This window comes from Protobothrops mucrosquamatus, unplaced genomic scaffold (genome assembly GCF_001527695.2).
Source record: "Protobothrops mucrosquamatus isolate PMUCROS unplaced genomic scaffold, P.Mucros_1.0 scaffold8, whole genome shotgun sequence".
Classification (NCBI taxonomy): domain Eukaryota; kingdom Metazoa; phylum Chordata; class Lepidosauria; order Squamata; family Viperidae; genus Protobothrops; species Protobothrops mucrosquamatus.
The window spans coordinates 3,540,869-3,554,667 of record NW_015386395.1 but is presented as its reverse complement, the minus strand read 5'-3'; the positions used below and the strand labels follow the sequence as shown (position 1 = coordinate 3,554,667).

The 13,799-nt window shown below is 38.9% G+C and overlaps 1 protein-coding gene across 2 annotated transcripts; it reads left to right on the top strand.

Moving 5' to 3' along the window:
- The first annotated feature begins 252 nt into the window (after positions 1-252).
- Positions 253-13,046, top strand: LOC107282521 (sulfotransferase 1A1). 2 transcript variants are annotated; one of them, XM_015810309.2, is made up of 9 exons: positions 253-394; positions 997-1,149; positions 5,709-5,834; positions 6,360-6,457; positions 6,612-6,738; positions 7,168-7,262; positions 8,124-8,304; positions 9,995-10,126; positions 12,842-13,046. In XM_015810309.2, the coding sequence occupies exons 2-8, from the start codon at positions 1,002-1,004 to the stop codon at positions 10,105-10,107; spliced, it is 888 nt and encodes a 295-aa protein (XP_015665795.1). In that variant the 5' UTR covers positions 253-394; positions 997-1,001; the 3' UTR covers positions 10,108-10,126; positions 12,842-13,046. The 2 variants fall into 2 exon arrangements, with proteins under 2 accessions (XP_015665795.1, XP_015665796.1); XM_015810310.1 differs by lacking the exon at positions 253-394 and adding an exon at positions 401-546.
- The last annotated feature ends 753 nt before the right edge of the window (positions 13,047-13,799 follow it).

Below are 13,799 nucleotides of genomic sequence, written 5' to 3'. Positions count from 1 at the left end.
TCCTAGTTAAAGGGAAGAGGGGGTTTTGAAGACTGAGCTTGTGTATATTTGTATAATTGTGTATAATTTAAAACTTTACAAAGCCGGTATTAATGGCATATCTTTGAGAGGAAAAATAAGTTCAGGCAAGTTTGAATGCCAGCAACTTTTTTTTTTAAAGAGTTTAATTTCTACCCAACCCAATATCAAAGATTGTGCCAAGTGTTACAAAACATGTATTTCAAAAGGCAAGGCCCTCCCTATTTGGCTGGAACAGAAAGGTTGAATTCAGTTCCTCTTAAATACTCAACAATCAGTACAGGCTAAAGCTTCTCTGCTGCTCCACTTATTTGCTTCTGCTCCAGTTCCCAAGCCAGAACCCACCAGAAGGCCAGCCAGCTTCATCCAAACCAAGGTAAGTATTCCAGACAGCTGAGATGCTTCCCGCTTGGCTGCATTTTGCAAAAGGAAGGAGGAATATGGGTCATGTAAAAAGTTTTGAACCAGGACTTGTGGGTTCTTTGTGAAGGGGCTGTCTTAAGACCCAATATCTGTGGATACAAATTGGTGAGTATTGTTGTTTTCTTTTAAAGGAGGGGCAAGCATGTGAAGAGTAAAGCTGCTTTGATTATCTCTTGAACATTTTTTTTCACATCTCCCATGACTGTTCCCATAAGGGTAAATAGATGCCAAATTAGCAGTTTCTAAGGAAAACATTTAAAAATATGGCATATTTGGACAACAAGTTAGAAGTGTGCTTTATTTTTTTCTATTCCTTCTCCATGTCTTCCCCACTATCTATCTCCTCCAGCTGACTTTTCAATCCTGTGTCCAGGGTGACAGGACTATCTTTATATGTCAGATGCTCTCAGCATTTCGGGGTGCTACTGTTGGCTGCCACTCTCACTAGGCTCTGAATCCAGGACAGCTGCTGGGTTGGATTGCAAATCTCTTGACTCTTGGAGAAAAGAGTTGTGTCTCCTCCCCTTGCCATCCTCCCCTTTAATCCTTTCACAGCCAAAATGAAGCCAGAACAAGAAGAGGCGCGCCCTCCATTGGTCCCTATTAAGGGGATCCCCATGATAAAGTATTTTGCAGAAATCTACGATGAAGTGGAAAGATTTCAAGCACATCCAGATGATTTATTGATCTCTACGTATCCCAAGTCTGGTGAGTGATGCCTTTGGCTGCATTTTCATAAACGGAGAATAGAAGTTCTGGGCATTCATGTGTGGAAAATTTCTAACTCTCTACTTTCCCTTTGTTCTATCAACACACAAGACAATACGTTCCAGGCAGCTGGAAAGCAACTTTTTTCTTTGAGAGGCTGTTTATATATGCCTGAATAAAGAACTATCTCCTTATGTTACATCTGATCTGCATCCTAATGATTTATTGCCCGTAGTTTTGCATCATGAAGATATTTTTCTTTCTATTAATTTTCTTTTTTGAAAAAACATATTCTGTCTTGTTTCCTGAATTATAGCAAACTCTTAACAGTTTGCTAAGCATTAGATTTTACAACAAGACATATCAATGTTGCTTGAAAAGATTCATCATTACACTGTAGTATAATAAATGGATGCTGTTCCAACTTTCTGTTTTTCCTAGTTTACTTTGCAAAGAAAAGTGACACAAACAATGTTACATAAAAAAGGAGACTGACCATAGGCGCACATTCTCAGTGAAACTTCAGAAATGGAACAATTAAATTTCACACTGAAAACCTCATCTGCAAATATGCATAGGCTAGAGTCCAATTTTCTTGTTAATGTTTTTTATCTTTTAATTCTTGAATTTTAAATCTCCTTGGCCTCGTTTACTCACTGTTAATCAGATCAAAGTGCATTCAGCATAGCCAACCTGCAATTTAATATAAAACAAACTATTTTATGATATATTATGAAGGTAATTTCATCTGTCACTTAAAATACATTTTTGCTAAAAGAGACACAATCAGCATGAAATTGCAGGCAAGACTGCGTAGCAAGACACCTCTGGATAACTGCCAAATATTTATTAGCAGAACTCTCATTTGATAAAAAAAAAAGTGGGTGAAATGTTTCTTTGATATGCTGTTGTTAGCTACTGGAGGCTGCTCTTTTAAGTGGTGTGTATGAGGGAGAACTGAGTGTTTAATATGCATTCTAACACTGCCTGTTTGTCCATCCTCCCTTCTAAGTTTCTTTCATGTGCATGGGGCATAAAAATCACATTTCTAATAGGAGGAAAGCTGCTTCTGCTCATGATTGTCCAGAAAAGCAGATAGTCCAAGACCAGGGGTAGGCAACCTTGGCTCTTTTATGACTCGTGGACTTCAATTCCCAGAATTCCTGAGCCAGCTGTGCTGGCTCAGGAATTCTGGGAGTTGAAGTCCACGAGTCATAAAAGAGCCAAGGTTGCCTACCCCTGGCCTAGACCAATGAGCCAGCCACCTGTTCTCTTCCCTAGCTTCAATTCTTCACTGAAAAATTTATTTTCCAAAGGCATTTTTCATTTTCCAAATACATTCTGTCATTGTTGGCACTTTTATAGATCACTTTCTTTACAACTCAGGAAACTCATTAGGATATTTCCCCAGCTTTATCAACATCATCCCTTCTTTGCCCCAAGAAAAATCTTAGGTTTTAGATTTTTCTTCTGCTCAGGCCAGAATTTGGGAGAACAAGCAGCCAAGATTACTCTAGCTGTACTAAGGACAGATGCAAAGTGGAACAGCCAATTCTAAACATAACTGTAATAATTTGTTTAAACTAATAAAAACTTTCCTAATATGTTAAACTGGCTGATTAAACCAATAACACTTTTCCTCAAACATTAAATGAGGTACACTTGTTATCTTAATATGTCATGAATTGGAATGTGGAAATAAATTTTCTCATTATTTAAGATGAGGCAATCTGAATATTCTGTCTTCCACCTCACAAAACTGGAGTAGGGCAAGCTCTAGTTTTGAAGGTGAAAGACAGAATGTGCACATGGAGAATCAGTGGATATGCAGAGCTTTCCCAGACAAAGACCCAGATTGAGAGAGTGCAAGGGCTCTTAATCCAGGCTTTTCTGGGCCTCTCTAGGAGTGACATGATAGCAGTGTTTCAATATTTGAGGGGCTGCCACAAAGAAGGCACCAGAAAGTGCCAGAAGACAAGAAACAATGGATGGAAAGTAATCAAAAAGAGAAGCAACCTAGAATTAAGAAGAAACTTCCTAATAGTGAGAACAATCAACCAGTGGAACAGCTTGGCTTCATTACTGGAGGCTTTTAAGAAGAGACTGGATAGCCACTTGTCTGGAATGGTATGGGGTCTCCTGCCTGAGCAAGAGGTTAGACTAGAAGATCTCCAAGGTCCCTTTCCATTCTGTTATTTCATTATTCTGTTATTCAGTCCCAAAATGGATTAGGATGGGGGGAAGATGTTCAGGATAGCCACACACTAAAAAATTTTCAGGATAGATATAGTAGGTTAGAAAGTTATTGCTTTAGTTTGACAAGATTCTGCTCATTAGCTGTAAGCAAATACAGGATTGGACCCAATTGGATTTCACTGGGTAGTCTTTAGGCTTGAGCCTGACAATAATAAACTCTTTTCTTTCTGTTGAACTGAACTCATATCTGCCATCCTTGACTTGGAAGAAAACTGAATCAGCGTGAAGTTTGCTCTGCCTGGTGCCCAATCGCTATCCTCCTCTATATTGCTTTTGTTTCATCTCATTTGCAACCATAACAGATTTGTAGGAAGAGAGCCATGTTAACCTGTGGTAGCAAAAAATGTATTTTACTTCTCCACTTGTAACACTGGAAGTGAAGTTTGGTGATCACTAAAGGGCAGGATTAGGGAAGCATTTAGGGGCCATCTTAGATGGACAGGGATATCCTGCCACTCCTGATTGGCATTTGGAGCAGAAAATTTTGTTCCAATATAATTTTATGACAATTCAAGAATAAAGTGTTGAGTGGAAAAACACCCTCAGGAAATAAAGTGGATATAGAAAGTCTATCCACCCTTGTTAAAATGCCAGGTTTTAAGATATAAAAAAATCAGACCAAGATAAATCACTTCGTAAGTTTTACTACCTTTAATATAACATACAGATAGTCCTCAACTAATGAACATAATGGAGCTCAACATTTCCGTTGCTAAGCAAGACAATTGTTTAGCAAGCGTTCCATTTTATGATCTTTCTTGCCTTTTGTTTTCAATGCCTTTTGTTTCTTTCCCTCCCTTTCTTCACACTTGTTTTGTTTTCCCTTTCTCTACTGTTGTCCCCTACTATTTGCTTCTATAAAATTTTCACATTTTATGTTATAAATGAATAAAAGTAATAATAATAATAATAACAACAACAACAACAACAACAACAACAACAATAGATTGGGGGGGGGCATTTCCTGTGTACAGCTCTCTTCAGGTCACTTCACAGATTTTCAATTGGATTCCAATCTGGGCCATTCCAAAATTTTGAACTTCTCCTGGTGAAGCTATTTTGTTGATTTGAAGGTATGGCATGTCATACTGAAAGGTGAAATTCCTCTTCATTTTTTGCATTTTAGCAGAGGTCTGAAGGTTAAGTGCCAAAACTGACCGATATTTGGAACCATTCATAATTCCCTTCACCTTGATTAAAGCTCCAATTTCAGCTGAAGAAAAGCAATCCCAAAGCATAACGCTGCCACCACCATGCATCACTGTGGATATGGTGTATTTCTGATGATGCGCAGTGTTGTGTTTGTGCCAACCATACTTTTTGGAATTACAGTATAGCCAAAAGTTCAACCTTGGTCTCATCAGACCATAACATATTTTTCCACATGCTTTTGTCAGACTTGATGTTCATTTTTGCAAAATGTACGAAGGCTTGGATGTTTTCCTTCTGTCTTGCCACCCTACCCCCAGCCCAGACATATGAAGAATATGGGAGATCTTTGTCACAAGTAGTACACAACTAATACTTGTCAGACTTCCTGCATCTCCTTTAATGTTGTTGTAGGCCTCTTAGCAGCCTCTTGAACCAGTTTTCTTCTTATTTTTTCATCAATTTGGAGAGGCATCCAGTTCTTGGTAATGTCACTGTTGTGCCATTTTCCCCACTTGTTGATGACTGTCTTCATTGTGTTTTGTACAAAAAAATTCCAGTGCACTATGTTCCATAGTTTATCCAATGCTTTGGAAAGAATTTTGTACTCTAGTCCTGACTGATACCTTCCAACAATGAGATCTTTTTAATGCTTTATAAACTCTTTGCAGACCTTAGCTTTTGCTGTAAAAGGCAACTGAGCACATTCCAGCACATATGGCCTTGATCAGAGTCACTTTAATTGATGGCAGATTTGTACTGGCTACTATTTGACATAGTTTGAATATAATTGGTTAATTCTGAACATACCCACATCCTTACTCATAAGAGGGTTTGAACACTTATACAGCCACATTATTCTAATTTTTTATCTATTTTTTCCCCTGAAAGATTTCAGCTTGTTTTTCAATTGAATTGTACAGCTTATGTATTATATTAAAGGTGGAAAAGTTCTGAAATGATTTATCTTAGTCTGATTTTTTTTACATCTCAAAAACCTGGCATTAGAAAGGTGTGTGTGTAGACTTTCTATAGCCATTGAATACTTTCTAATAGCTAGTAAGAAGAATCATGTTTTGTTTTAGGCACTAACTTGTTTTCTTCATGTAATATAATCTTGGTTCAGCATGTCCAACCTTCTTGTGCTCTTTCAGGTACCACCTGGGTCAGTGAGATTGTAGACATGATCTACAAAGAAGGCATTGTGGAAAAATGCAGAGTTCAACCCATCTACATGCGAGTCCCTTTCTTGGAATTTGCTGTACCTGATGTCCCTACAGGTAAAACATCCTAGATGTCTTCCTTTCCAGACAGTTTGGGAGGAGAAGGATGGAGGTGGAAGTCTAGTCTATATGGTGAATGTGGGGGAAGGAGTGGAGAACCTGGGGGCAGACTCAATAGAGGTATCAGCCTACAGTTTCTGCATAGCCACAAATAGATTAAGTCTAACCTTCTTGAACTTTGTGGACCTTTATCTAGTGCCATTATAGTGCTAACTGTTACTTGAGTAGATTCCTTTGCATAGGTATTAGTAATAAATCAGTTTAATTGGAACTTCACATGTGGCCCTAGTCTTTTGCACCTGACATTGGAATAGAAATGCCAACTGTGAAGATACCATATATATCTGTGAAGATAACAATATAATATGGTAGATTTGCCTGCAGACATCTCCATAGCTTTTCCTAATGTTAGTTGAGAAATCTGCAAGCAAATTTGCCAGAATGTGTCTGGTATGGATAGGCTAATGGAGGGGGAAGGGAGTATGGGAGAAGTCTCTTCAATTATTCTTTTTCCCCTTCCAGGCATTGAACTGCTCAAGGAAGCACCCCGTCCATGTCTAATTAAAACCCACCTTCCTGTCCAAATGCTCCCCAAATCCCTCTTGGAAAAGAATTGCAAGGTGAGAAAAAATGTGACCATTAATGCATGAAGAACTGGCCAATTGAATGCAAGAACATATTGGAAAAAGCTTTTCCACAAATCACTACACATCATGACTTCAGAAATGAAATACATCATCAGCTTAATTAAGTTTCTTGTTTGTCACTCAACAGATTATCTATGTGGCCAGAAATGCCAAAGATGTGGCTGTCTCATACTATTACTTCTACCAAATGGCAAAAGTGCACCCAGACCCTGGAACTTGGGAGGAATTTCTGGAGAAGTTTATGGACGGGAGTGGTAAGTGGATAATAAACCCTTCCAAATATTGACCTTGATGTTAGCCCTTCTTGATACGTTAACTTCAAAATATGATACTGATCCTATTACCTCCAGCTAGCAAAGCAAATAATGGGGTGGCTGGGCACCATTTTGGGGGAAGCCTCTTAAGCCTTGTAGAAGCTCTTGGAATTAGTGAGATGTTTCACAGAAATTCTATGAATGGGAAGGTCAGATCAGGCCTTCTTCTTGTTACCCTTTCTGTTTGAGTGGGCAGATATGTCCATGTAAATATATGGTTCTTTAGTTTGACTATCAACTTCTATAGAGTGTCTAGTCCTGTTTCATACTCCTGATGACCAAACCAAAATAAGTAGTAAGGAAACTGTAGCTTTCTCTATGTTGCACTAAAATTCCCATCATTCACAAGCATTCTGTTTCTCTTCTCAGTGTCTTTTGGATCCTGGTATGATCATGTCAAAGGTTGGTGGGACATCACGAAGAAATACAGGATTCTGTACCTCTTCTATGAAGACATGAAAGAGGCAAGACTCTTTCTGCTCCTTTTATTAACCTTCTTATTCTCTACTACTCTAATTTTCACTTCCCCACATTAAGAGTTAGGAATGGGGCATAGATCTACATGTTCTACATGGCCAATAGGGAGGAGTAGGATGGGACTTTTGTAGCATCTCCAGGGCCAAAAATTCCCAATTCCTCAAACAGATCCCTTATTGTAGCATTCTGATTATAATTAGATGCTCCTGAAAATCTACAAGTAGGAGATGAAGAGGTCAAAACTGTTCTCATCCATTCAAACTTGCTTTCTTTTATTTCCAAATACTTACTCTACTTTGTGTTTGTCCAGCAAGACATTTCTCAGGTTCTTTTCCTAATTATATATCTGTAGAAAGATAGGCCTGGAACTGGATCTACATTTAGACATGCCTGAGAATAGACCCACAGAAACTAAGAGCCATGGCTTATTTCACTAATTTCAACAGGCCTTCTTTATCTAAATCAGAACCATCCCAAAGCTGAATAGAAGACAGTTATACCCATCTCTCTTCTCATTTCCTCCATGCTAATCATCTCCTCAGGATAGCTTGGTTTTGCTTCCAGACTAAAATTTGGTTAGACATACATGGCATTAGATAATACTGGCTGATAATGGAAACTCATGGCTGAAAATTGTGTGCAGATGTATACAACTGCAAAGCATCATAAGGAAATAAGAAGCGTTCTTGGCTGGATTATAACTAGACAGCAGATAGGTAATAGCTGTGAAATTGCAAAGGATATTTTAATTTGTTTTATTTAATATAACACAATATACCACAGCATTCTTCCTAATCCAAAATTCCTGACTTTCAATGCTTGATTGTTGATTGTTGCTTTGTACATAGGATCCAGAACGGGAGATTCAGAAGGTAATGGAATTCCTAGAGAGGCCAGTTGATAAAAACTTAGTCAAGAAGATTGCACACCACACCTCCTTCAAAGAGATGAGTCAGAACCAAATGGCTAATTACAAAAGCATTCCCACTTCAGTTATGGATCACACCATCTCTCCTTTCATGAGGAAAGGTGAGCCTATCAAATAACCAAACTGGGATTGAACGGAGGGCGAGTTATATTTATAATCCGCATAAAGGGCTAAAAAAGTAGCGCTGCCTTATTGACACTGATATGGTCCAAATGTTTTAGATTTTTCAGCCATCCAGATTACAGGTAGTCCTTACAATAGTTCGTTTAGTGACTGTTCGAAGTTACGATGACATTGAGAAAAGTGCCGTATGACCATTTTTCACACTCATGACCATTCATGGGACCAAAATTCAGACAATTGGCAACTAACTCATATTTATGACAATTGCAGTGTCCCGGGATCATGTGAGCACCTTTTGTGACCTTCTGACGAGCAAAGTCAATGGGGAAGCCAGATTCACTGAACAATCATGTGACTAACTTAACACCTGCAATGATTCACTTAACAACTCTGGCACGAAAGGTCATAAAATGGTAAAAAACTCACTTAACCTATGTCTCACTTAGCAACAGAAATTTTGGGCTCAGTTGTGGTCATAAGTCGAGGACTATCTGTACTAGCTCTGCTGGTCAGGGATTATGGAATTTGAAGTCAAGCTTTCTACTCCTAATAAGACCTTGAACTACTTGAGAGAAAATGAAATGTGCAATAGTGGTGAATATCTGACGCTCGGGTGTAGGATGAGGGTGGAGGTTCGTTCTCCGAGCTTGCAGGTTGGTTTCTGAATGTTTTGTTACCAGACTAGATAAGTTTAGGGGATGTCAGTGTCAGTGTTGTTCTGTTTAGAAAGGATTCAGGTGTGGATGTGTCAAGTGAGGGTCTTGTGATGGGTCAGGTGTGAGTCATCAGTGAGTGGCTTGTGATGTGATGGGGAGGTTACTGCAGGGTTAGAGATCAACAATAATTGTACCATGGGGATGTAATATTATTGTTGTAGGCAAATAGGCTATTCTTTGTGATGGTACATATACAACCTATAGAGGTATGGGATTCAACTCCAAGACTTTCCAGAAAGAATGACTATGGTTGATAATGCAATGCAGGGGCTTGGGGAAGACTAACATGTGTCATTGTCAGAGAAGGTTCTAGCTGGGCTCTTGAAGCACTAAACGGCTCTCTTATTTTTGATCCTTTTCCTGGGGATTTCAGTGCTTTTACCGAAACCTCAAGTAGGAAACAGGCAAGTTAGATCTTGAGGTCTGACAATCCTAATCCACATGAAGAAAATATGGCTTGAGAAACTGAGATTGCGTAATGGCACTTGGGATAGATCTTGGGAAACGGGACAAAGGGATGCTGTCAAGGGAATGTTCAAATAAGGGAAAGCATAGCCTGTAGCTGGGGAGTGGAAGGAAGAAAGAGGCTCAGTGAAATCTGAGTTATTTCATATGGGCAGGGCCTTTTTGAGATCCAACAAATGCTTTGCTGTGTATGCATCCCATGCTGGGATTCAACTTTACCTTACCCAGTTTTAAGTATAGTTATATTGCAATAGAAAATAATATATGTTACCCAATTGGGTAATGAAATGTCTGTAAGCAAACAACCAAGCTTAGAGAACACCAAGGACTCCATAGTTCAACCTTGAGCTGCATATATTGTCTTCTCTTGCAAAATAATGACATATAAAATGTTACCTATTTGGGTAATGAAATGTCTGCAAGCAACCACCAGGCCCAGAGAACACCAAGGAAACTAATGTTGGCTATTATTTTCCCTTCAATTTAGGAGTTGCTGGTGACTGGAAGAACAAATTCACAGTGGCACAAAATGAGCGTTTCGATGAGAATTACAAGATGCAAATGAAAGGAACTACACTGCAGTTTCGAACAGAGATATAATTGTCCTTTTTCTACTTGGGTATGCATTTTTTCACCCACATTAAAATAACCCAACACGTTCTATAGACATGTTCTACGTGTCCCGACTATATGTCAGTACACTGAATATATCTCTTGGGGTGTGTGATGGTCCAACAGTATATGGGCTGTCAAGATGTAGTGTGAATAGCAGGCTTGCAATAATTTTGGCTCCTCATGTGGTATCCTGGCCAAAATGTGCCTAAACTAACCATTACTGTACTTCCCATGAGTAGGAAATGTGGCACAGGTACACACCCAAGGGGGATAACCCTAATATCGGCTTTCTCTCTTAGTAAAACACATTAAGTGAAAATCTTAATTGACCAAACCTATAATGGATAGCAGAGATTAAAAAAAAAACCTACAGGTGAATTTCTGTACTTTCACAGAGTGCTTACTAAAGATGGAAAAACAATGGGGAAATTTTAAGACAGATGCTGGTAGAAAAACAGTGGGAAGCCAGCAGTATGTGGCAGCAGCCAAAAAAAGCTAATACAATCCTTGGTTGTATAAACAGGCATAGAATCAAAATCATGTGAAGTATCAGTACTTTATAAAACCTTAATAAGACCACACCTGGAATATTGCATCCAATTTAATAATACTAATACTAATACTAATACTAATACTAATAATAATAATAATAATAATAATAATAATAATAATAATAATAATAATAATAATAATAATAATAATAAAGTTGGAAGGGACCTTGGAGGTCATCTAGTCCAACCCCCTGCTCAGGCAGGAAGCCCTATATCATTTCAGACAAATGGCTGTCCAGTCTCTTCTTAAAAACTTCCAGTGTTAGAGCATTCACCACTTCTGGAGGCAGGTTGTTTGGTCACTACACTACAAAAAAGATGTTGAGACTTTGGAAAAAGTGCAGAGAAGAACAACTAAGATGATTAAAGGCCTGAAACTAAATCATATGAAGAACGGTTGCAGGATTTGGGTTTGGCTAGTCTAGAGAAAAGAAGAACTACGGTGACATGATAGCAGTATTCCAGTATTTGGGGGGCTGCCACAAAAAGAGGGGGTCAACTTATTTTCCAAAGTACCAGAAGGCAAGATAAGAAACAATGGATGGAAACTAATCAAGGAGAGAAACAACCTGGAATTAAGGAGAAACTTCCTAACAGTGAGAACAATTAATCAGTGGAACAGTTTGCTTTCAGAAATTATGGGTGTTTCATCACTGGAGGATTTTAAGAAGAGACTGGACAGTCACTTGTTTGAAATGGTATAGGGTCTCCTGCTTGAGCAGGGGCTGAACTAGAAGACCTCCAAAGTCCCTTCCAGATTCTATTCTATTCTGTTATGTTCTATTCTATATATATATATATTTGAAGAAAGCCAGAATGACTATGAATGAGAGTGGGCTTCTGCCCTCTTTGTTATAACTCAGTGATGGCGAACCTTTTAGAGACCGAGTGCCCAAACTGCAACCCAAAACCCACTTACGCATCGTCGGGTGACGGGTGGGCGTGGCCCATTGGGTGGGTGTGGCTGCGGTGGTAACGGCAGACTGGGACTAAAAAGTTCAATCAATCAATTCCAACTTTGCAAGATCTTTTTTTCCCCCGCAAGAAGTTGAAATTGACTGATTGATTGAACCTTTTTTTTTTTTTGCATGCGGAGGCCTAAAGCGAAAAGGTTTTATAAAATCCAGCTGAAGGCCTAGTACTGGGGTGACGGCGTGCATGCCCACAGAGAGGGCTCTGAGTGCCGCCTCTGGCACCCGTGCCATAGGTTCGCCACCACTGTTATAACTTATATGAAAATGGGAATTGGCAGTGAAGTGGGAGTACGATATTTCTGAATGTGCATGGTAGGATAAGGAGTGATAGTTCCAGCCTGATAGGATCAAGAGTGAATGGGTACTGAATGAATATGTATTGAATACAAAAGTGAATACTAATACAGTGTAAAAGAAATACTGTACAGTAAGGTATTTAGATCATACATTATAAAGAGTAGGGATCTGCAGTGCTTTGGATCCAAACAGAAAGCATGAAATCTCCAGAAAATCTGGTTGAGGGAGTGACACTGACAACAGCTTTGAAGCAGGGCTTGTGATCCCCAAATGCCACACTAGTTAGCAAATAACATCTTTCATAGTAGTCACATTATTCCAGATATAGTGTATATCGTAGTATATTAGAGCTGTGGTGTTGCAGTGGTTAGAATGCAGTATTGCAGGCAAACTCCATAGCCAGGAGTTTGTTCCTGACCAACTCAAGACTGACTCAACTTTACATCCTTCCGAGGGTCAGTAAAATGAGGACCCAAATTGTTGGGGGGAATATGCTGACATTTGTAAACTGCTCAGAGAGTGCTGTAAAGCACTATGGAGCGGTATATAAATGTAAGTGCTATTATTATATTGCAGGTAGAGCTCCAACAGCATGTCTGTTCCTGCTCCAGGCAGTTGATTCCCCGTCAGTGTTTTCTTTCCTCAACCTTATTTTCCGGGGATTGCACACAAGGAGAGTAGTTTAAAGAACAAAGGGCAATTAATAGGTGTGACTGCAGTTTGTAAGGATAGGGTAATATGAAAAGATATAACAGCTGGTGTGGTCGTGTGCATTTTTTTTTACTTATGTCTGGATTGTTTAATGATAGAGCTTCCAATCCCAATTAGCCCTGTTAATCAAGGACTACCTGTCCTGACTCTCCACTCACTTTCTGTTTAATCTCTTTTCTATTTTAGTGAGGATCGTCTTGTGTTACCTGTGAGAACTGAGATGGTATATAGATGAAGATCAAGACAAGTTGCCATTGGGCTCCCATCAAGAGAGGGAAAAACCTAGTTAACATCAAAGCCATGCCAAGAACCAAAATGAACTCCAATCTGCATTTTTATTTATGATGTTACTACTTTTTAATCACTGATCTCTTTCCATGTGATCCAAAAATTCAAAGACATTTAAGAACATCTAGTTCTTATATTTGTGAAAGGGATGTAGCTTGTTCCTTCCTTCCTTCCTTCCTTCCTTCCTTCCTTCCTTCCTTCCTTCCTTCCTTCCTTCCTTCCTTCCTTCCTTCCTTCCTTCCTTCCTTCCTTCCTTCCCTTCCTGATAACATGCAGATTTTGCATTAAAATTTATGTTCCGGGTAAACAATGCAGAATAAAAGTCTCACCTGAAACTGCCCTGTGACTCATTTTCTTTTGGTCTTATAGAATTTTAATAAATAAGCGTTATGCAACTTATAATATAAGCTTTAAATTATAAGCTATTTCCATCTTTATGAAATCTGATCAAGTTTAAGAAACATGTAACCCCGAACATGTCTTCCCGCTTTATAGTTCTGTTTTCTCCCTATCTGAAATTGAAAGATCTCCTCAGGAAAATGCTCTCGACAAATGGAAGAGGAACATATACAAGTAGTTCTCAAATTATGACTATAATGGAGCCTGCCCATCATAGACGTAAGTCGTGAGGGGTTGTAAAATGCATTTGGTCATGTGATGATCCAATTTTACGATCATTTATGCAGTGGTTGTTAAGCGAATGACATAGTTGTTAAGCAAACCAACAGTTTGCAGTGGGTACAATTTTGGCAAAACCCAGAAATAAATGCCAATTTTCAGCACAACCGTTGTAAAACATGGCTATGTCTTCGCAAGACACTGCAAACTGCCATAAATGAGGCTCGGTTGTTGAGGG

Excerpts from the sequence above, each read along its gene's own strand:
- LOC107282521 (XM_015810309.2), top strand. The coding sequence starts at position 1,002 with ATGAAGCCAGAACAAGAAGAGGCGCGCCCTCCATTGGTCCCTATTAAG. Across the intron at positions 7,263-8,123 it reads TCTATGAAGACATGAAAGAG|GATCCAGAACGGGAGATTCA; the intron begins GCAAGACTCTTT and ends CTTTGTACATAG. Across the intron at positions 8,305-9,994 it reads CTCTCCTTTCATGAGGAAAG|GAGTTGCTGGTGACTGGAAG; the intron begins GTGAGCCTATCA and ends CCTTCAATTTAG.